Source organism: Glycine soja, chromosome 11, assembly GCF_004193775.1.
Source record: "Glycine soja cultivar W05 chromosome 11, ASM419377v2, whole genome shotgun sequence".
NCBI lineage: Eukaryota > Viridiplantae > Streptophyta > Magnoliopsida > Fabales > Fabaceae > Glycine > Glycine soja.
This window is the reverse complement of record NC_041012.1, coordinates 44,880,229-44,902,243: the sequence shown is the minus strand read 5'-3', so window position 1 is coordinate 44,902,243 and position 22,015 is coordinate 44,880,229. Positions and strand designations below refer to the sequence as shown.

The 22,015-nt window shown below is 32.5% G+C and overlaps 3 protein-coding genes across 3 annotated transcripts; 1 reads left to right on the top strand and 2 right to left on the bottom strand.

Annotated features, from left to right (window-relative positions):
* Positions 1 to 4,701: 4,701 nt before the first annotated feature.
* LOC114376632 (TPR repeat-containing thioredoxin TTL1-like) lies at positions 4,702 to 8,398 on the top strand. Its single transcript, XM_028334834.1, has 7 exons — positions 4,702 to 5,887; positions 6,217 to 6,412; positions 6,647 to 6,831; positions 6,914 to 7,247; positions 7,331 to 7,535; positions 7,619 to 7,725; positions 7,863 to 8,398. Exons 1-7 carry the CDS (start codon positions 4,989 to 4,991, stop codon positions 8,013 to 8,015), a joined length of 2,079 nt encoding a protein of 692 aa, XP_028190635.1. The 5' UTR covers positions 4,702 to 4,988; the 3' UTR covers positions 8,016 to 8,398.
* A 3,999-nt stretch (positions 8,399 to 12,397) lies between these two features.
* On the bottom strand, positions 12,398 to 16,556 carry LOC114377198 (ubiquitin-conjugating enzyme E2 35). Its single transcript, XM_028335615.1, has 8 exons — positions 16,399 to 16,556; positions 16,004 to 16,031; positions 15,710 to 15,796; positions 14,519 to 14,577; positions 13,971 to 14,012; positions 13,438 to 13,511; positions 12,834 to 12,931; positions 12,398 to 12,722 (listed from the first exon to the last, which is right to left on the bottom strand). Exons 1-8 carry the CDS (start codon positions 16,432 to 16,434, stop codon positions 12,685 to 12,687), a joined length of 462 nt encoding a protein of 153 aa, XP_028191416.1. The 5' UTR covers positions 16,435 to 16,556; the 3' UTR covers positions 12,398 to 12,684.
* A 2,184-nt stretch (positions 16,557 to 18,740) lies between these two features.
* On the bottom strand, positions 18,741 to 19,968 carry LOC114373746 (olee1-like protein). Its single transcript, XM_028331266.1, has 2 exons — positions 19,740 to 19,968; positions 18,741 to 19,260 (listed from the first exon to the last, which is right to left on the bottom strand). The coding sequence occupies exons 1-2, from the start codon at positions 19,903 to 19,905 to the stop codon at positions 18,929 to 18,931; spliced, it is 498 nt and encodes a 165-aa protein (XP_028187067.1). The 5' UTR covers positions 19,906 to 19,968; the 3' UTR covers positions 18,741 to 18,928.
* Positions 19,969 to 22,015: the final 2,047 nt, after the last annotated feature.

The window sequence follows — 22,015 nt, the reverse complement described above, 5'->3', positions numbered from 1 at the left end:
ATATATAATATACTATCATGTATGCGATACGCGCATTTTTATTTACTTTTTACTTATATACAATACGCGCATTATATGGAATACGATTCTTACTAAGCTTTTCTTTATTGAGGGGGAAAAGGTGAAGAGGTTGTTCCATAATTAAAGCATGATGCAGCTTAATTAATGTCTAATAATGAAAATTTATAAAATTCAATCGAAGACTTTTGTATGGCACACTTAAATCTTATAAGCCAAGTCAACTTCCATTAGCCATGAAATGTGGAATTTGTATTTACTTTGTTCTTATAAGTTAAAAGAAACGATAAATAAATATGATTGAATATTTTATTATAGTATTTAAAACAATAGTTACAATATTTAAATAGTCAATTTTTTCAAACATTTATCTAACATTTCTTCTTTCTTTTTGTTTATCCTTATCACATCATATCACATATAATAATATTTATATTTTTTTCTATTTTATCTCTCTTCCCCTCTCTCATTAGATGTTAGTTAGTATTTTCTGAGTTTAAGTGATATTTTTCACAAAACAAATGTTAATTGGCTTATATGAATTTTATTTTTTAATGGCCATCATTATCACTAAATAATAATGTGACATAACATCTATTTATTCATTTTATGTGTTTCTTTAGTGATTATTTCAAGACAACACCTTTTTTTTCGATAATTAAAACTGTGGAGGAGAACTTCAAAGTCTCGGAGGATGGAGCCACACCGATATTCCCCTATCGAAGGATATGCTTCTCGCAAGAATTGAGCACATCTTTGTAGATTATTCATGTACACACTTTTAAGATAACACAAACATAAAGACATGTTCAATTCATATTACATCATTAATAATGAATAATAAAAAAATATTTAACTTTCACCGATACGACCAAAATTGTTTTTAAATGAAACTTAAATATGTTTAAAAAATAAAGGTATAAAATTTTCTGTTTGTTCATCTGAGTCTTTGATATATTAAATTTTTTATTTCAAATTCTTGTCATCACATAACTTAGTATGTGTTACTTTACAAACTTAATCCTACCGATATTATTAATAATTGTAATAAGGTGATATCATCACTTAACCGAAATAATAACTTAATTTTTTTAATATATTAGAGACTAAAAAATAATAATTTTTATATTAAAAGTTCAAAATAAAATTCAATTGTTTATTAGGACTTTAAACATATTTAAACCTTGAACTTTAAAATAATAAAATAATAAAATAAAACTTAAAAAATAAGTTGAAAGATAAAATATAATTAAATTGCATAAGAAAGTGAAAATAATCTGGACAGTTCAGGAATCTAGGATGAACACACCACGGTCGAACCAAGAAAAAATGTGAAGTGCAGTGCTATTGAATAGAATGACAAAAAAATGATTATTGTTTTATTTGACTTTTTAAATCACTTTGATGAGTTTCAATAGCATTTTTCATAAACTTTCATCTTTTAAATTGATTATAAGATTAATTTTGGATCGATCTAAAAATTAATTATAATTAAAATTCCTCATCTTTCTATTAATATATTCTACATGAATAAACTCAAATAAGTTTCCATAAACACACGTAGAATGTAACAATCGAAAGACGAGTAACATTAATTTTCCACAAACTCAAATTACTCCCCTCAACATCAAATAATTTTCTACACTTACTCTTTTCCATTGATGTTATCAGGGAAGCTACATTGGTTGGACTTGTTATTTTATTTGATTATAAGAATAATTATTTATAAGCTATAGTACTGTAGATGAAATAAAATATTAAAAAAAGAGTAAGTGTAGTGTGGTCCATGGGGTGGTGGTCTGAATTCTCAAATGAAGATCATGCTGATGTAGTTTGGGAGAAACAATGAATTTGGAGGGGGAGATTGTTGTTCTAGGGTTGATTTTGATGCTGCTGTGGGGCCCACAGCCACTTCCTGTTTGCCACGTGGTGTAGGACTTGTTGTTTGTTTCGGGATGATGAATGAGAGGGAGAGACTACACTTCTCATTCTGGAATGCAATGCCATTGGCAGCGGCTTATTAATTGCTGGAACACTTTTTCTTTTAACATCAACAATCAAATACTAGTGCTTATAAAAATATTTTTATCCATTATCGACTAATAAAATCTTCATATAGGCATTAATATCTGAATAATCTGTTTATCAAATGGACCAATTTTTATTATCGAGTCAGATACCATGAATATTTAGGATTTGTTTGGTTTGAATTTTTAGTTTTTGTTTTTATTTCTTATTTTCATTTTTTAAAATTATTTTTATTTTAAAAAGATTTAAATTTTGAAAATATGTTTGGTTTGATTTCTTTTCTTCTATTTTTAGGAAATAAAAGCACTGAAAATTTATGATATATGGACTTTTTTTTGTATTTTTAGATTTGTTTAAAATTATATTCTTTTTTATCGCATTTTTATTTTATTCAAAATAAAATTCATATTTTCAACTGAAAACACGAAAAAACAAGATTATATTATTTTTATTTTTTGATTGTTTTCTGTTTTCATTTTTACTTAATTTTTTTTTTCAAAAATCCAACCAAACATATTTTCATCACCAAACATCATCTAGGTCTATATTTCTAAAAATGCCTTATTTGGACTTTGGGGCCTTAATTACACTTCAATTGCCGTTGAACGCATGGATTAGTACTAATTTTTGTTTTGTCAACGAATTTCATAAGTAGTGACCATGTGAATTTCCTTTGAGTTAAGCATGGTATTTAATTCGGACCGTATGGTGAAAATTGAAGCAATTACTAACCCATAACATTCCAGGGCAGGTTCGAAACTTATCAGGCTCTTAAAATCTAGTAATTAAAATAATTTTGTGCTTCTGTGGTTTACGAGGAATTAGAAGCAGTGAATCTACATAATGAATTTCAAGAGTTTAGGAATTTAATGAGCGTCTTCATGGTGAAATAACATTAATGACTAATGAGTTATCATTGTTGGGGGCACGAGAAATGAAATTCATTGAGCCAGTTTGGCAATTTATCCCAAAAAAAGATTACTAGTATAATTATTGAAAAAAGTAGTAGGGGACTTATCTACTTTGCTAGAGTAATTAAGAAGGAGGACAAGTGGTAAGTAAAATAGAGAACTGACAGGGAATGAGAAACCTGGCTTTGGCCACAAGGATGAGATCAAGAGAGTGGGTGACATTTACCTTAAGAAAAAACAACAAATAAAACGAATTGTAGAAGTAAGAAAATTCAGAATAAAATAGAGCACACTTTATTAAAATAAATGTGAGATACATTAATTAAATAAATGAAATAAATAGTTTAATGCACATAAATTACCACAGTAAAAAAATTTACACTCTCGTTTAATTAAAATTTGTAAGGCAATGATAATAAAGCATAATTAGTGTTATGTACAATAATTTATCATTGGATAATATTATTAATACTCAAATAATATATGAATTATTTAATTATAAATTATTATATATAATAAAAAATTTAATTTTTATAATAAGAGTAAATAAAACATTTTTAATAATGTAAAAAATTCTAACCATGTCATTTCCACCAATAGTTAACTATAAATTTATTATGTTTTAGGATAATAATTATTTAAAGATTAAATTACTTATTTGATTTCTATAGTTTCATGATTCTTATTTTTTTAGTTATTATAATTTGAGAGTGATCTTTTTAATTTCTATAGTTTACATTTCAATTCTTTTTTAATGTCAGTAATTTTGAAAATGATTTTTTTAGTCTCTATAGTTTCATGATTTTTATTTTTTTGTCCTTATAGTTTTCAAATTATAGGGACTAAAAAGAGAATTAAAATATAAATTATAAGACTAAAAATAACACTTTTAAACTACAGAGAATTAAAATGTAAATTAAAAAGTCCACTTTCAAACTATAGAGACTAAAAAGGTAAGAATCATGAAATTATAGAGACCGATTAATTTAACCTTATTTAAAAATCTTATTAACAATTTTTTTTCTTAATTTAGAATATATATTTCTCTATATTTATTATACATAAAAATTTATTTCTTAGAGAGTGCTTGATATAGGAAATTTTGTTAGTTTTTCCTAAATCTTAGATTTAGAATTATCATTATTCATGTTCGGTAAACATTATCGAGAAATAAGATTTTTTTAGAATGTTTTTTAGATTAGTTTTCCCAAACACTTTTCTATAGAAAAAAGTATGATTTTATTTTTCCAAGTTAAAATTTTCTTATTATAATAAAAATATCATATTATTTTTATTAAATAATTATTTAATGAAATAAATAATTAAAATAACATGATTATTTCAAAAAATTTACCTAAATATTTTCAAAAATAATGATAGACAACCGAACAATTGTATTTATTACATAGTATCAGAAATCATGATTATTCCACATGAAAAAACTTTTCTTTTAACAAAATCCTCTTATTGCAATATTTTTTTTACAGAATATAATAGTTATTTTAAAAAATATTCTTAATTAGTTAAGGGCATAATTTTATCCTCAAAAGTATATACCAGTTAAACTCGGGTAGTTTATCCTAAAATGAATTGAAAGGAGAGCAAGAAGCAAACTAAAACCAAACCTTGTCTCGTGAAGCAGCAGGTGAAGGAGGAGGAAAAGAAAATAAAAGTTCACTCTTTTTTTTTTTTCTTTCTTTTCCTCCATCCTTCATTCTTCCTTTCTCTTCTCTCTCACACTAAAAAAAAAAAAGGCTTATTTTGATATTTTTCCACTCTCTTTCTAGAATTTCACCACCAACAGTGACTCACACTCACATTCATTCTTTGCTTGCTCTTTTTATATATCACGAGATCCCCATCCCATCTTTCTTTCCCCTCCTCTCTCTCATTCATGTCTTCTTCTTTGGTCCTTCCCAATTCTCACTCCTCCAACACCACCACCCATTGCTAACACACACTCTCACCCAGAGAGGGAGGAGAGGGTTCGTTCATCAAGCTTGAATTTTGAACCACCCCTTTTGTTCCGCAATGTCGCATTCGTCGGGGAAGCCGGTTTCCGAGGTGGTCGGCATAGACGCCACCTTCTCCGATCGGTTCCGCGACGCCCTCACCTGCGACGACAATAACAACATTAACAAGCCCGACTTCCGAGAACTCGATCTGGGCTCGCCGGTCTCGCCATTGCGGACCACGCGCGGGCCTGCTGCCAGTAGCAGCTCCAGCTCCTCCGGTTCCTTTTCGGGCCGAACCGGACCCACCCGAAAGCCCGAATCGGCACAAAATAATAGCAACACCAACACTCACATTCACAGCAATAACAACAACTCCGGTGAACTTTCTGGTTCGAGTGAGAACAGTCCCACTGCGCGCAAGCCGGGTCACACGAGATCTGACTCCGGATCTGCGCCCGTTCCCTTGATATATTCCGGTCAGACAGCGACCTCGCCTGTGATGAATGTTCTTCCCACAGGAAACATTTGTCCATCCGGGAAGATCTTGAAGACGGGGATGACTCCGAATCGGAGTAGCAGAACTAGTAGAAGCGATGTGTTGGGGTCGGGGATGGGGAACTATGGCCACGGGAGCATAATGCGCGGCGGAGGGAAGGCTGAGCCGGCGAGTACTCGCGGCAGTGGCGGCGGGAATGAGATGGTGAAGAGAGGGGGACACGTGCGGAGTGTGGATCCGGAAGAGTTGAAGAGGTTGGGGAATGAGTGTTACAAAAGGGGAAACTTTGTTGATGCGTTGAGTCTCTATGATCGCGCGATTGCGATGTCGCCGGCGAGTGCCGCTTACCGGAGCAACCGTGCGGCGGCGTTGACGGGGCTCGGAAGGTTGGGTGAGGCTGTGAGGGAATGTGAGGAGGCTGTGAGGTTGGATCCTAATTATGGGAGGGCTCATCAGCGTTTGGCTTCTCTTTTCCTTAGGTGAAGATCATTCATCAAGTTCTTTTTTTTTTTTTTTGGCTTGAAGTGTTTTACACTTTTGTTGTTTTGATTTGATTTATGTTGAAGGTGTTACTTATTTATTAGGATTTGATGGCATTGGTTGATTTGGTTTTGTTTGGATAAGTAAGCTAAAATCAACTTGTGCATCTCAACTTTTGGAGAAGTTAGTGCATAAGTTGATTTAGAAGCTTAATTTATTCTACATTTGTACGTGTGGTTATGGAGAAATGTTTTTAAACAACATTTTGGTTGCTTTTGGGTGGGGTGTGGAATTGTGTTGATTTGAATGATAAGTGGTAATGTGACAGGTTGGGACAAGTTGAGAATGCAAGGAAGCACCTTTGTTATCCTGGGATGCAGCCAGATCCGTCTGATATGCAGAGGTTGCAAGTGGTGGAAAAGCATATCAGCAAATGTGGGGATGTACGGAGGGTTGGGGATTGGAAGAGTGTTCTCAGGGAAGTTGATGCTGCTGTTGCTGCTGGAGCGGATTCTTCTTATCAGGTATTGTTAATATTGTTATTGATTTTTCATGGTTTTAGATTGTATTGCAGTTGTGATTTTGTCGTGATCTTTGCTGACAAATGTGACTGATCCAGCTGCAATTGTAGTGGGGACAATGTGGCTGGAATTATCGTTATTTAAAACCTTGGTTGTTATGGTTGTTTTGTTATATGTTTTGGATATGTTTTAGAGGTGTGGATGAATGGCTGAACTGGTTGGAAATTGAATTTACAGCTCTTTATGTGTAGAGCAGAAGCGTTTTTGAAGCTCCACCAGATTGATGATGCGGAATCAATTTTGTTGCATATTCCCAAATCAGAGCCGCACACTAATTCCTCTTCTCAGGCAAGGTTTTTTGGGATGCTATGTGAGGCTTATTCCTATTTTGTCAGAGCTCAGATTGAGATGGCATTGGGAAGGTGAGTTCAGACACTATTAGCCTTCATTGGAATTCCTAAGATGGCAATTGGAGAGTGAAAATGGATGATGGGTGTATTGCAGGTTTGAGAATGCGGTTACAGCTGCTGAGAAAGCCAGTCAGAATGATTCCCGGAATGTTGAAGTTGCTGTTTTGCTCAACAATGTCAGGATGGTGGCAAGGGCTCGAGTGCGGGGAAATGATCTTTTTAAATCTGAAAGGTACACTGAAGCTTGCTTGGCGTATGGGGAAGGTTTGAGACTTGACCCTTCAAATTCCGTTCTATATTGCAATAGAGCAGCTTGTTGGTTTAAGCTTGGGCAATGGGAAAGGTCAATTGAAGACTCCAACCAAGCTTTACATATCCAACCAAATTACACCAAGGCTCTTCTTCGAAGAGCTGCATCAAACAGCAAGGTGAATTGATTTCTTATTCTTTATGTTACTGTGTTTTTGTTATGAAGGTATTTGATGCCATCATTGCTTGTTGTTAAATGCAGCTAGAAAGGTGGGAGGAAGCAGTCAAAGATTATGAGATCTTGCGGAAAGAACTTCCAAATGACAATGAAGTTGCTGAATCTCTTTTCCATGCACAAGTTGCCCTAAAGAAATCACGTGGAGAAGAAGTAACAAATTTAAAATTTGGTGGTGAAGTGGAAGAAGTCTCAGGTCTTGAGCAGTTTAGAGCTGCAATTTCTTTACCAGGTAATTGAAATGGTTAAAGAGGAGTCTTCTTCAACTCATTTTAGTCATTTTTCAAGTCTCCTGATAAATCTATAAATTTGCAGGTGTATCTGTTGTCCATTTTGAAGTTGCATCTAACTCGCAATGCAAACAAATATCGCCATTTGTCAATACACTATGTGGTCGATATCCATCTATTAACTTCCTCAAGGTAGCTTCACTTTACACATTAAATGAAGTCGTTGTTTTTTAACTTCACTGCCTGTTATTTTATTAATTTAGATTTAAAAGAGAGCAATATGGGAGTTTCCTAATGAATGCAATTGTTTTTTTTGTCTTTGATCAAAGGTGGACATTCAACAAAGCCCAACAGTTGCCACTGCAGAGAACGTTAGGATTGTACCGACCTTCAAGATATACAAAAATGGCTGCCGGCTGAAGGAAATCGTATGCCCTAGTCACGACATGTTGGAACACTCTGTGAGGCATTACAGCTTTTAGAACCTCATCATGACTTGTAATGCTTCTATGTTGTCTTCTGCACTTCTTGTTGTTTCCCCAAACCTCCAGTTATAAACTCTATAGTCTTTTGATCCCACCATAAAGTGATCACCTCATCAATACCTGTGACATAGTCAAAACCAGATAATAATCTCTTTAGCAGCCAATGCCATTGGAACCCTAGAGATAGTCTAGTAGTTCCTTTTGGAGTTTTTATTTATTCATTCATTCCTCATTGCTCTTTGTTTCCATGTTCCTCCCAAGCTCCCTTTTGTCGATTTTCTTTTTTCTTATCCACTCCTTTTCAGTTCACTAGGTCAGCTGTTCTTGTACCCCCCAGTTTCTTCAAGGTTAAAAGCAAAAAAAAAATTCTTTTTTTCTTATGTCTGTACAATTGATTTAATTATCATTTTAAACTACCTTTTAAGATAGACAAATGTAGACAGGTATAGAATGAAGGGAGGGGGAGGGTGTTGTGCTAGTTAGAGGGGGGATCTGTACAATGTATATATGTGATGATATATACAAGAGGGGGGGGGGGGGGGGTACCGACTGAGTTAGCAAAAGGAGGATGAAAATGTTATTATTATCATTGTTTTTTTTTTTATCCTTTCTTAGCCATTTAATCAATAAAAAGTTCCCATTTTTTTCATAAGAGTTTCCTCTTTGCTTTGTATGTTGTTGTTGTTGTTGTTGCTGTCTTTAAGACTTAAAACCATGTACCATAATAACTAAAGAGTGTTGTTAAGAAGGGAATTGTCATTTATGCATTGGGCCGAGGCTGCAAAAGCTAACTCGGTCTTGGGATTGGAAAAATAGGCGGTTATTTATGGCATTTAAGTTGACGACCTTTTATTGGTTATGCTTGACATCTAAAGGCAAGGGACATGTGTTTTAAATGAAAGGGGTTGGTTATGTAATAGAGGGTGTGGTCTCGGGTGGTTGATACGATTCATAACTCCATCCATGAACTTTGTAATTTGATTGGGCGGTGGACCACTAAGTCATTTTTAAGAATATACCCAGCAAATCTTAGTTTATTTTTTTAATATTTATTTACCCTAAGATAATGGATGAAAGACAGAATAATAGTATAAAATAATGCATTCCAGTGCGCCTTCGTGGTTAAGGTCACATGTGGGCATTTAAGAAGCTGCTCACTTTCAAATGGGGGCTCTCTCTCTCTCTCTCACCTAACCCTAAAAAGAGTCCAAAAGGTGGTGATGGTCGGTGTTTGATGTTCAGCTGTTTGCTGATCTGTATGTTAGCTGTAATATGGGTACTCATCCTAATTAATTGGGCGTTGGTTTGTTGATTGCCATTCTTTGTGGACCTCTAGAAGGGGCCATGGCCACGAGTCAAGCTTTTAGATCTTGTTGTGATCAATGATCAGAGATTCAGAATTTACTACCTAACTAAACTTGTTGTTTTAAAGGTAGATGCTTTTCACCAACCTTGGCTCCAATTCCAATGTGGGATTAGTGGAAGGACAAACACAAGAACTAGAACTTGCCAATTGCCAAATACTATAAAATCGAGGCCATAGCAGAGTTTGGGTTAAAGGGCAGAATAAAATAGCAGTATTTAAGAGGGTGATCAAATAAAAAAAAAAAACTTGTGAGAACGAGACTTTTCCAAAAGAGGGAATTTACCATTTTCCAATTTGGATTAGGGGTTGATAAGTGTTCCAATTCCAATGTTGTGGAATCTTGTTTAACCTCAAGCGGGTGTCGGTGTGTCCAGCCGTTAAAACCACCGGCATTCACGTGGGCCACACGTGTGCTGTAAAGGGAAAATAATAAAAGGCACAAAGCCAACAGAAAAAGACCACCCTATGTCTGCCTAATGTCTAGCGCCTAACATAATTTATTATTATTATTATTATAAGCTTAAATGGTAAATTTGGTTTCTGAAAGTATATGATGGTTTCAAGTTTGTTTATGAATTTAAATAAATTAAAAAAAGACCTCGAAAGTAGCTTCCATTTTTAACATTTGTCTTTCGATTTAGATAAGATTTTATATGTAATCATTAAAATGTAATTTACTCATTGTATTTTAATGTAACATGCTAGAATCTGTCTGAAATGAAAGACGAAAGTGAAAGATGAAAGTTATTAGTTTTTCTTTTAGTTTTTGTTAATCATGTTATTAATTGATCTTATTGATGATTAATCTCTAATTAACCACTTTCAAATCATATTTTTTTATCCCTAATATTCGAATATAAAATTCTGTTTAAGAAAATTGAGTACGACAACATAATTTAGAGCGTTGCGAAGCTGAAACAGGGAAACGCAGGCGATGTGGCTGAAGATGCCGCAGAGAAAAGGGTTCCTGTCGTCTGTCTACTGACTCTTATTGTTTTGAACAATGAACAGGATGATGCTATTGAAAGTCGTTTACTTGTTTGGTTTCTTCTTTCTTTATCCTAATGATGGCACGCCATGCATTATTGCATTGCATGGATAGTGAATATAACTATCGTCACACAGTGTATGCCACTGATCATGTTACTTTGTCGTAGACCATTGGACTTTTGCCTCCAAAACACTTAGGTACCGTTTGTTAAACGGAAGTTTTTACTAGAATCTTAGATCCAGAAACTATAATTTTCATATTTAGTATGTATTTAATAAAAAAAAAATTGTCAAGAAAATTATAATTTTAAAAATCAATTTTAATTCGCCTTTCTAGAAAACATTATATAAGTAGGGTGTCAGGAATCTAACTATTTCTAGTTGAAGAAATTTTTTAATTATATATTTTACATAAATCTGCAGCATAGCTGTTTTCTTAGCTCTCACGAGTAAATATAGGAAACAAATAGAGTATTCTTCACGCAGCTAATAATTGAGGGTCAATAATGGCTTTGAATTAACGTTTTATTTAATACTATTGGGCGAACAAGTGAGAGGAACAAATTTGCTTAACGCCAAAACCTACTAGAATGATTGATTACTCAAGCGGAGCTTTGCCCATTAAGTTGTATTTCACGGTCTTCAATGTAAAATGATGTTATTGCTGAATGCTGATGCATATATAAAGATACGGATACAGCTTGCACAAGCAAGCTACACACACCACCACAGTTCCGTACCGGAAGCACGCCTTACCTTACTAGTACAGTAGTACGAAACCTAAAACTACTAATCCTAACACACAATTTTGAAGTAAAAAACATGTAACTGAACAAAGTAACGAACGATTGGAAATCAAAGAGTTTAGGGGAATTTAATTTGTATATTAATTTGACACGTAACAAATCCTATAAATGGGTTTTCTTAACGTATGTGTGAAGAAACAAAATAATATTTTTATTTGTAAAAATTAAAGACATATATTGAGATATTTATAATAACTCATACCCTTTATTCAACCAACTAAGACTATTTGAAAAATGCAATGACACTAACACTAACACTAAATAAGATACAACTACATTTCCAAAAAAATAAATAAAAATACAACTAAATAAGAATCTACCTATGTTTCTTGTAAACCCTTTAACTAATTCATAAAAAAATTAGTAAACATCAAATTTCCTAAAAAAAAAAATCAAATTTATACTATTTTTCTAAAGGTACTCTTAAAATTATGATGGGTGAAAATTTTATCTTATTAATTTCATATTATAAAAGCAATTTCATCTTTCCAATGCTCACATGATAAAAGCAATTTCATCTAGTTAAATTTGTCCCGTTGACTAAAACTTAAAAGGCAATTAAAAAATATTTTGATGAAAGAATAACTATTGCAAGGGACCAAATAAATTTCTGAAAACTTCCTAGAAGAAAGTTATATAACTTAGAATAAGGTTTTTTTTACTAGTATTTCATACTAAAGAAAAATTATAATTAGATCCCTAAACTAAAAGGATTCGTATTTAGTTTTAGGTCCCAAATCTTCTAAATTTTTATTACTAGTATTATTTAGGTTCTTTATATCATATGCTATGCTTTTTTTCCCGGGGTCAAAATGTTTTGCTTAATTTTAAAAAGAAAGAAAAGAGAAGCTAAGTCAGACTGAAAAATAGAGGCCGAACAAATAAAAACAAAAAATGGGGAACAACACCTAATAAAACATTTGGGCCCATTGGCCGAAGTCTCCCAACCCTAACCTTTCTTTACCAACACTAAGAGTGTAAAACCCTACCCTAAGACCAGGCGATCGTGTCCCCCTCAATTTGTCGCAACTTTGCAGTGACAAGGAGGACCCCAACATATCTAAAACTAATTAGTGTTAAACCTAAAACTAAAGCATTTTTTTTCATGCGAAGATCTATTCCTGGTTGGACGAATGTTTATGCGTTAAGCTCTTGATTTTACACAACCAAACAAGATATCTATGAATTCATCGAAAAGGACACAAACCAACAGAAGCTTATTCGAAATTTTTTACTATTAAGTTTGAGGATCCCAAATTACTCAGGAGTTGGGAGATGAAGCATGTTTAAATTTGTCACAGAAAAGATCACATATTTTTCATACAAGTTCCAAGATAATGCTTCCAGGAGAAAGAAAGTAATTAACAGGTAACCGGAAGCTACGGGGAATATTAACTCCAAAATAGTTTAGACAATTCCTCCAAATTTCCATTTCAATTTGACAGTTATATAGCATACACTCCCACACTATAGTTATTTGAAGCCAAAAGTTTCCACCAAAGCATCAAGCGCCGCTAGCATATAACCGGGTCCATTCCTTGGCTGCAGGATTTCAACACAACAATTTTCATAAGATGCACATGAAATGTTTGATGCCATCATTAACAAATAACAACCAACATTTATGTAATCGTACAAGCAGAAGAGACATACCCGTTTCAACTGCCTCGGCCTCATTAGATTTCCAATGCTTGGCAATGTTCTCAGAAAGCGGATCATCTGGGTTTGGTGCACTTAGAAGAGCTTGAATACTGGAAAAGGGTCCACAAAGAATTCACATTATAACAATACTGTTCACAATCAAGAGCAGGTTAATATTTTTCAGTGATTTACAGTACATTATGGCCACACCAGGGGGCAGGTAGCTCTAGTAATCAAAACTAAGATCCAGATAGACTAGCATATACAGACTGAGTCGGCATCCACAAACAATTTTCATGTTTATTCTCCGCTATAACATATTTACTTTCACTATTTGTGACCACTTGAACAACATTCTTTTCTCCAATCTTCTTAACAAAAAATATTCCGGCAAAGTGATTAAGATACATAAAAATTAAATTTAAAAACTATTTTCAGACCTGGTAATCTGCATGCATGCATATCTCTATTTCTCTGCGTGTATCATTACATCTTATAGAAGTGAAACACAGGTTGATACTGGAAAGCTGATTGATGTTTACTACATTTCTTTAGGAAATGAATAGGTCTCTTTAAATATACATCAACTAGAGTAAAAGATGAAAGACAAATATACCTCAAAAGTACAGTGCGAATCTGAAGGGCAGGACTCCACTTATCTTTCAGAATGTCAAGACATATCCTGCCAAGCTGCAATAAACTTCATGTAAGATAAATCATTACAGAAGAAAAAATGAAAATATAAGGGAGTGTTTGGTTTGACTGTTTTCTGTTTTCATTTTCAGTGAAAATAGAAAATGGTGATGAAAATGCGTTTGGTTGGATTTTTGAAAATATATTCTCAAACGAACCAAAAACTGAAAACAATAAAATCTCGTTTTCAGTTGAAACCAGAAACCTCATTTTGGGTAAAATGAAAATGTGTGACAAAGAATGTAATTTTAAGCAAATCTAAAAATACATTTCCTTTTGAAAACACATTTTCAGTGTTTTTATTTCTTGAAAGCAGAAAATAAGAAGTCAAACTAAACATGTTTTCAGAATTCTAATCTTTTGAAAATGAAAACAGTTTTCAGAAAATGAAAACAGGAAATGAAAACAGAAAACGAAAATGTAAACCAAACACACCCTAAGGGAAGCAAGGTGTACCTTATCAATGTTTGGATGATATATTTTTGTCAGAAACCTAACCTGAATGAAAGAAGCAATGCGTGATTGAATTAGGAATAATTGGATAATTATTTTATTAAACAAATGCACAGATTAAATCCATTAGCTAGGTATTATCATCATTAAAATTAAACCTAAATTAGCCAACACAGTAAGAAAAAACTGTACAATCACACAATTATGAGATGAATAGATATAATTAAATTATCCATTTAAAGGGGGGAGGGGAACCCTCTAGACTCCCCCTTGGGTAACACAAAGCCCAATTAGATGCAAGAGCTGCAAGTACACACCTTCCTAAACCTGTCCTGGAATTGGTAATGGCTTCAAAAGTATGGAAATAAGTACCCTAGTTCAATCTCCTCATGAAATGCCAAGACTTATGCCATTGCCATCCCAACTCATGGAGAAAATATTTCATATTTTCAATTACACTAATAACTAAATATGGCATCAAATTCAAGACCTATGCTAGAATAACACAATGTATTTAAGAAAAAAAAATAAGCAGCAACTAAATTAAGTACCTTTGGAGCAGCCATTGGATATTCTTCTGGCAAAAATAATTCCAACTTGAAAACTCCCCCTAGTAATACAAATAAGAAAATTGCATATTAGCAAAGATGAGACACTTGATTCTGATATAGGGGCAATCACAATATCAGTATTAAGCTAGCCATAGGATATCATCACGCCTACAAGTAAGGAGGGTCTGCACTACAAACAGGAGTTCCAAATCTCACCCAGCTGACACAAGATGACATGAAACACTTCTGCATTATGTTCCAACTGCAGGGCATACTACTGTACTTTATAGTAAAATGCAGAATATTAACTGTTAATGCTAAAATGAAAGTTGTCCTATCATATGAATGATTAGTTGTACATGTTTGTATTCTATAAAAAAAAAAACATGAGCAGATGATTTTCAATTCCAGTATCTAATGGAAAGCATCCAAAGGTATCTAAGTATGTGATCATTATAGCAACCATAAAGCACTGCCTATAAAGTGAATGGCATTGAATTTAGTTTGGTCATCAAAAAATGTTTTTTTGTAAAAAGGTAACTGTTTTTAGTTATTCTAGCAGAAAGTGAACCTATGCAGGCAGATAGAAACAAGACATAAAGCAGTTTCTTCATGAACAACGGTGGCAACCTATAGAAATTGATCATATATATGATGTAAACTGTAAATATAATGTAAATAGTCTAAAGAATTCTTAGGTCAGTGATAAACATAACGAAAAAAACAGGGGACCAAGATAATGCACTTAATAGAAAATTTTCCAAGATTCAGGAGTAGAATGGGGCTTGAAATTCACCATAACAAGATAATACAATATAACTTCAAGAAGCCGAAATTCTATAGTTATTAGCGATTATAACAATATGGCATAATACTTCAATTTCCACTTCATCATTCAGATTGCGACAACGAAGTAACCTTTCTGAAAGGATGACTGTCATATTTATAGCCAGGCCATGTGTAGCATAAGATTGCTAGTATAACGACAGATATAAAAACGAAATTTTCATGGTAAAAATATGACAGTCAACCTTTCAGAAAGGTTCGCAAAGTACATTCAATTGTCCGATTGTAACGCATAATTGTTCAGAGAAAATGTCAAAAACTGGAAATAATTTCCTCATTTCTCGTTGATACAACAAATCATCAAGCATTTCAAGATAAAAACCAAGCTGTTAAGTTCATTACTACCTTCATAAGGCGACTGAGTTGGGCCAAGGATCATCACATTGAAATACCGCATATTGTCTTCCGAAGGGGACGCACTAATTCCAGGTGCTGCATCATCAGATCATCACACAAGACACAAACAATTAACTCAGTACGACAAAACACAACAAGGACCGAATTCTTGCGAAAGTCCACAAGGCAACACTCAAGGTATTTTACAAATTTAACAAAAAATAATAGGCACAACAAACACTACCCATTTAACTTAGCTTGAGCTTCTAAAGCACTAAAAAATTGCTCGAAATTACAACTTACCTGGCTCACTGAGCAAACGCTGCGTTTCCTGTTGAGATCACACAAAGCAGAGTCACCAAAACATTCACAATGATCAAATTCAAACACAGAATGGAAAAATATACAGAACTAAAACTCGATGCCAAACAAGATCAAAGCAAAAAAAAAAAAAAGAGGGAGTCGAAACCCCCGATTCAGCATCACTGAAATTAAAGAATGTACAGTGAAAAAAGAAACGGTTATCGAATCGACCCTAAATGAAAATAGCAGTAATTTGTTCAATCAAGCTCTTGGGTCACGCGATACTAAAAAAATCGACAAAGCAAGGTAGCACGAACGGATTTCGAGTTCCTTTAGTTTTTGGCATCGATCAATGAAATTGAAATGGGGATCTTAACGAGGAAATGGATACGAACCTTGATGATTCTTCGAGGGAGGTTACTGTTGGCCATAATCGGGGTCGATTGCAAAGCACGCAATAGGGTTTTGAGTCTAAGAGAGAGAAGCAGAGAGAACTTTCTCTCACTAACACAAAAGAGAACAAAGCTCAATGAAAATCCTTTATCTCTCGTCGCTATTTATATAATTTTTGCTTCCTAAAAAATATAATAAGGAAAAAATAAAGAGTAAATATTACATTACATGACTTGCCATACAACCACAAATCATACCAACAATCATTTCTAAAATATTAATAGTGTAAATTTTTTTACATTAATGATATATAGAAATTAAACTCGATTTGTTTTTCACGGAACAAAAATTAAACTCGATATAAACCTAAATATTGAGTAATTATAATTCATGAAGTTAATTATTTATTATATAATATTATTGTGATGTTCAAGCATGTTGAATTTTAAATAAATTAAATATTTATGTTTATATATGTAATTTAATAATTAATATTCATTTGTATTTAAAAAATATTTTGTGTTAAAATAAAATTGATTAATAAAGTATTTAGTAATTTTTAAATTATATGAAATTTTATAAACAAAATCTTAATGAAAATCCTAATATATGTACAATTTAACATATTAAAATTTTACCTAATTATAGAAATAATAAAGTCTACATGTACAAAAATTATTAAGGGATTAAGTTACTCTTTTAATTAATAGATCTTTTTATATACACGATTTTATACTATATATAAGGTCATGGATAAATATTAGAAATTTTTTGTTGATTACAAAAAATATCAAACACTCATTGCTTTATTTAAAATCAAAAGATCGTCTTTTTCACATATGGATGAATCTAGGGTTCCTACCAATTGGGACCTTTGTCCTTTTAGATTTCTAAAGACCTGGTAACACATGATTGCTTTTAAACATTCATTAAGAATCAATGATGATTGACAAACTCAACTGGTTATGTTAAACCAAAATCTTAGGATATCAAATAAAAATGTATTGGGGGATATTATAATTTTTTTTTACAAGAGGCTTATAGGTATTGATGGATGCTTAAAAGACTAATGTAATCTTTTTCTTATTTGACTAACCACATGATGATCTTTGGAAAGAGTTAAAGGACATCATGTATCAGGTTTGCTCGGGTTCCAAAAATCTTGATATAAGTGGATTAAATTTGGTGGTGATTGTAGTTCCAGGTGTTTTCATTATACAACGATTGTTCATTATAAAAAAATGTAGTTATTAGACTCAAGGAAGAAATGAGTAATTACATATCTGATAATGATCTTAGAAGAATATTATCACATTCTTCTATAAGAATTTATTCAAGGATGACAATGACTATGGTCCCTTCTACCTCATGTAATTTTTCATCTCCATATGAGGCATGTGTAGATTTGTTGGGGAAAGATATTTCAAATGAACATATTGGGCATATTAAGGGTTTGAGGATTCTTAATGAGGATGGATTCTATCTAATTTTCTATAAGATTCATTTTCCAGTTACTAGTGGTTGTGGGATTATTTTATTATGTTTATGATTTTTTTGGTCAAATAGTTGAATTTTTAAAATATTATGCAAGTAAATCTAATGACATAAATTTCAAATATCAAATTAATCAAAAAATAATTTAAAATCGTGTCCCAAAATCGAAAATAATTATGTTTTCTAAAAGAACCAAGTTGAACCAAATTTAAAGCACAAAGGATCAAAACTTAATTTTCTAAAAGATAAAACAACAAATTGAATCTAGACGAAAATATCTTGATTAATAGTGTATTTTAAAAGCACTGTATTATAATTATTCAAGAAAAAAATTAACAATAAAAGGCTGAATAATAATATTTTATATGTGAATATTATATATAACTTTTTATTTGTCTATTTTTTAAGAAATAAAAAAGATTTTAAATTAGTTCAACCTAATTATTTTTTATCATCAGTATTAGATGAATCAAGCAATTTCATCTGTTATTTATTTAGGAATTGTTATAAATATATGCTTAATTTTTCTTTCATCTCATTTTTTTAATTAACTTTTTTCATTACATTATTTATTACATTTATTATTTTAATCAAACAATGTGAGGCCCTTTTTCTTGTTCCTTTTTCCGTATATGAATAACAAAAAAAATTGACCATATATATTTATATTTGAATATGGTTATTGTTTTGTTAGTGGTTTAATAACAACATTTAAAGTCTGCGTTGGATTAACGCTGAAGTGTTCAATTCTCCCATCACTATTATAATTAAGTTAACCCCTTTTCAATTTTGAACAAGCTTTTAACACTTAACACTTAAATAAAAACTGATAGCTTAAACATAAGCTAGCAATGCAAATAAGTCTTATATTCCAAACTCCACATATTATTATATTTCATTAGAATGTAACCTCCAACACACATTGTGGAGAATGGTTAATTAAATATATGATACAGGGCAATTGATCCAACATGAATACATATATATATATATATTTTGTCTTGGTGGATGGAGTTTAATGAATTATCTCTGTTCCAGTCAGTTATCAAGTTGGTCCAATCCCAACTCTTGGACAACAAGATTGCATTGTGTTGCATCAATTCCCTGTGTCATGAACCCAAGGGGATTGACATAGCGTGCCATGGAGGAGACACCCATGTTTTTTGTGAGGACGATCCTATCGGACTTGTTTGGCATTGCCTCTTTGCACTGACCCTCAGTGGGTGAGTCAGCAACAACTATGCAAATCTCATCCTCGTGATCACCATGGACAGGGATGCTGTATTGCCCATTTGCATCAGTTTTGCCCTCCTTCACATATGTCACGGTATCATTCTCACTCCTCAGACATTGCAGGCTTACCTTAACACCTACACACATTTAAGATTAGTTAGGAAACAACAATTCTCATCACAAAACAACTTGTCCTATTTGCCTTGATATTAACTATTATTTTAATTTTAATTTCTTGTAAAATTTATATAAATTCAGGTCTGAAAAAATGAGTCAATTTGGCCTCACTTAGACCAACAAATAATCTGCACCTAACAAGAAATTTGGCCTAGTCTAATCCAAGTTCACACCCTCAGCCTCGTGAAACTGGATCAGATCGAATAGTCTGATTTGTCACCTCTAACTAAATTTCTCACTGATTCATTAATTTCTTACAAAGAGATTATGGTAAAGATTAATGAGTGGCTATACCATTTAGATCCTATAAAAATTACTAAAGAGATATGGACATTAAACTTGCACATGACTTGTTATATGTTGTTACATGTTATGTTTATATGTAGCATAGATGCATTGATATAATGTTGGCTAGAAAAATGTGTGTGGTGATTATTACCTTCCAAGGGGAAACTGAGCCTGGACTCAAATGCGAAGTGGCAAGGGTCACAGTAAATCTTGCCCTCAACGAAGAATTTATCAAGGGCAGGTGTCTTACGAGCCAAGATAGAGGAGAAGCACAAAGCTGAGACAAAGAGAGCAACAACAGCAAAGTACTTCCCCATGGTGATTAATGTATTTATTGGTTATTGGTTAATGATAGTGTTCCCCTTGTGATAAGAGAATGTGGGTGCTATCGAATCCTTTTATAGGTGCATGCATGCATGGGGCTTTGTTCCTATAATTTATTTGTGGGGTGACTATGTGGTTTGCTATATTTGGAGTACGGAAGATTTGCTTGCTCCCTGTGGTTTTCATTCACCCCTTTTGTTGACATTTACTAACTAATTGAGAGAAAACTTGGGAGTCTTTCTCCTAAATTGAGTAAATACACTATGTTCAAATTTGTTTAATTTGTTACTTGGAAAAATGAATATCGTAATATAGCATTGTCGAGGACATTTTGGCATTATGTTCATAAAATGTTAACCAAGTTTTTTACTTTTTACCCCATGTAATTAAGCTAACAAACAATAAGCACGCGATTAATTGCCTTTTGATGTTGAATTATTCATTTTTAAATTAAAAAGGTGTGTAATTATAAAATTTTCAACTCTTAAAGGTATTTTTTTTTTGTCTGCTGAAGTTATTTTCGAAAATATATTTTAATAAATTTGTTTCGGGATGACCCCTCAATAGACTATAGTTTCACCCTTTTGCTGAAAAAAAGGCGTAATTCTATAACATGACTCTCGCTCTCTTAGAAGTCAGGAAGATCACTAAAATATTAAAACCAAGTAATAACGCGATTCATAGCTGAGTAATTAATTTATTGTGGCTAAAATATTAAAATATAAATTACTAGCATTCTCTGGATTTGGATAAGAATAAAGGGACTATATCTTACTTTTTGAGCTTAAATAGGGTTAAAGTTACTGATAAATGATTAAATTTTATTTTAGATTTCTAATTAATAAAATTGTGTTGCTTTGAATACTTAATATATTAATATTTTATCTTAAATTTCTGTCGTTATCAGTTGAGAAGTGACACCACCTTACAAGGATTAAAATTAAAAAATTGAACTTACATGAACCAAAAATAATAAAAACATTAACTTACTAGAACCAAAATCATATTTACACATTATATTAATAATGTTTATCTTGATATACTGTAAAATATATCATAGCATTTAGTTATATATTTCGTTAATTTTAGAATTTAAATATACATTATTTATAGATAAAAAAGCAAGGTATTATAAATTAGAAAGAAAGTGAAAGGGGCAGCAGAAATGAGCCAATCAGCCAAGGTACAGGTACAAACACATAATACACAGCAAATGGCAGCTTAGCCATGACTTAATACCAAGCTAAATACAGAGACCCAATGGGCCAAAGACCCTACAACAGACACGTGAATAACAACAGACTACCATCCATCACATTGCAGATTAATTTCTCGACGTGGAACTGAACTTAAAGAAATTATAATTATAATTATAGATGATCCAACGTGAATCTTAACTGGAACTAAAACTCGTTTTTGTTTGGACCCTTGTATTAGATGATCTTAAGATGGGAATGTTCACTTTATATAGTACAAAACAAGAGCAATTTTCTCTTGACTCTTCTGGGTTGTTTAAGGCGGACCTTGACGTGTGTTTACCACGTATATTGACTTTCTCTTTATGAAAATTTCCGAGTTATTTCACTCCATGATCTAGAGGTTGCAATTTATAAACTTTCCAAGTAAAGGGTATCAACCACAGTCCACAGGTTCAATTGTCTCATTAGCAATTTTTCTGTGCTTTGAAAATTAAGAATTTGCGTATGTATACTTAATAAGAAATTTATATTTGGTCTTGTTTAGCCAAATTAAATTTAAGTCTGATAATTTGAACAAAAGGTTGGTCAGACAAATTGTGTGGACAACGAGATCAAGATCTTCTTGAATTGGTTGCGTGCCAACTTTTCAAATCCCCCACCCTTTAGGAAAATTCAGAGAAAAAGGAAGGTATGGGGAAACCAGAAATGTAATGATTTGAGAAGTAGTATTACTTAAATTGGAATTCTTCATACAGCATCAGGTATATCTTCTAAGATGATTTACAGGGTGAGCCTTTCTGGTGGGATATTATAATAGACCATTCTGGTGGTGTATTTTTACAATGAGAACTAGTTCCTTATAAGCTAGCTTAAAGTCATAATGCTTGCAGCAATAAATAAATAA

What these genes read in the sequence shown, in the direction of transcription:
- LOC114376632 (XM_028334834.1), top strand. Translation starts at nt 4,989, where the DNA reads ATGTCGCATTCGTCGGGGAAGCCGGTTTCCGAGGTGGTCGGCATAGAC. An exon ending in ATTGAGATGGCATTGGGAAG is followed by an intron (nt 6,832 to 6,913) that starts GTGAGTTCAGAC and finishes GGTGTATTGCAG; the next exon opens with GTTTGAGAATGCGGTTACAG. An exon ending in AGCTGCAATTTCTTTACCAG is followed by an intron (nt 7,536 to 7,618) that starts GTAATTGAAATG and finishes ATAAATTTGCAG; the next exon opens with GTGTATCTGTTGTCCATTTT.
- LOC114377198 (XM_028335615.1), bottom strand. Translation starts at nt 16,434, where the DNA reads ATGGCCAACAGTAACCTCCCTCGAAGAATCATCAAG. An exon ending in ATCATCCAAACATTGATAAG is followed by an intron (nt 13,512 to 13,970) that starts GTACACCTTGCT and finishes AGTTTATTGCAG; the next exon opens with CTTGGCAGGATATGTCTTGA. An exon ending in GGCCGAGGCAGTTGAAACGG is followed by an intron (nt 12,723 to 12,833) that starts GTATGTCTCTTC and finishes GAAATCCTGCAG; the next exon opens with CCAAGGAATGGACCCGGTTA.
- LOC114373746 (XM_028331266.1), bottom strand. Translation starts at nt 19,905, where the DNA reads ATGGGGAAGTACTTTGCTGTTGTTGCTCTCTTTGTCTCAGCTTTGTGC. An exon ending in GCTCAGTTTCCCCTTGGAAG is followed by an intron (nt 19,261 to 19,739) that starts GTAATAATCACC and finishes AAATGTGTGTAG; the next exon opens with GTGTTAAGGTAAGCCTGCAA.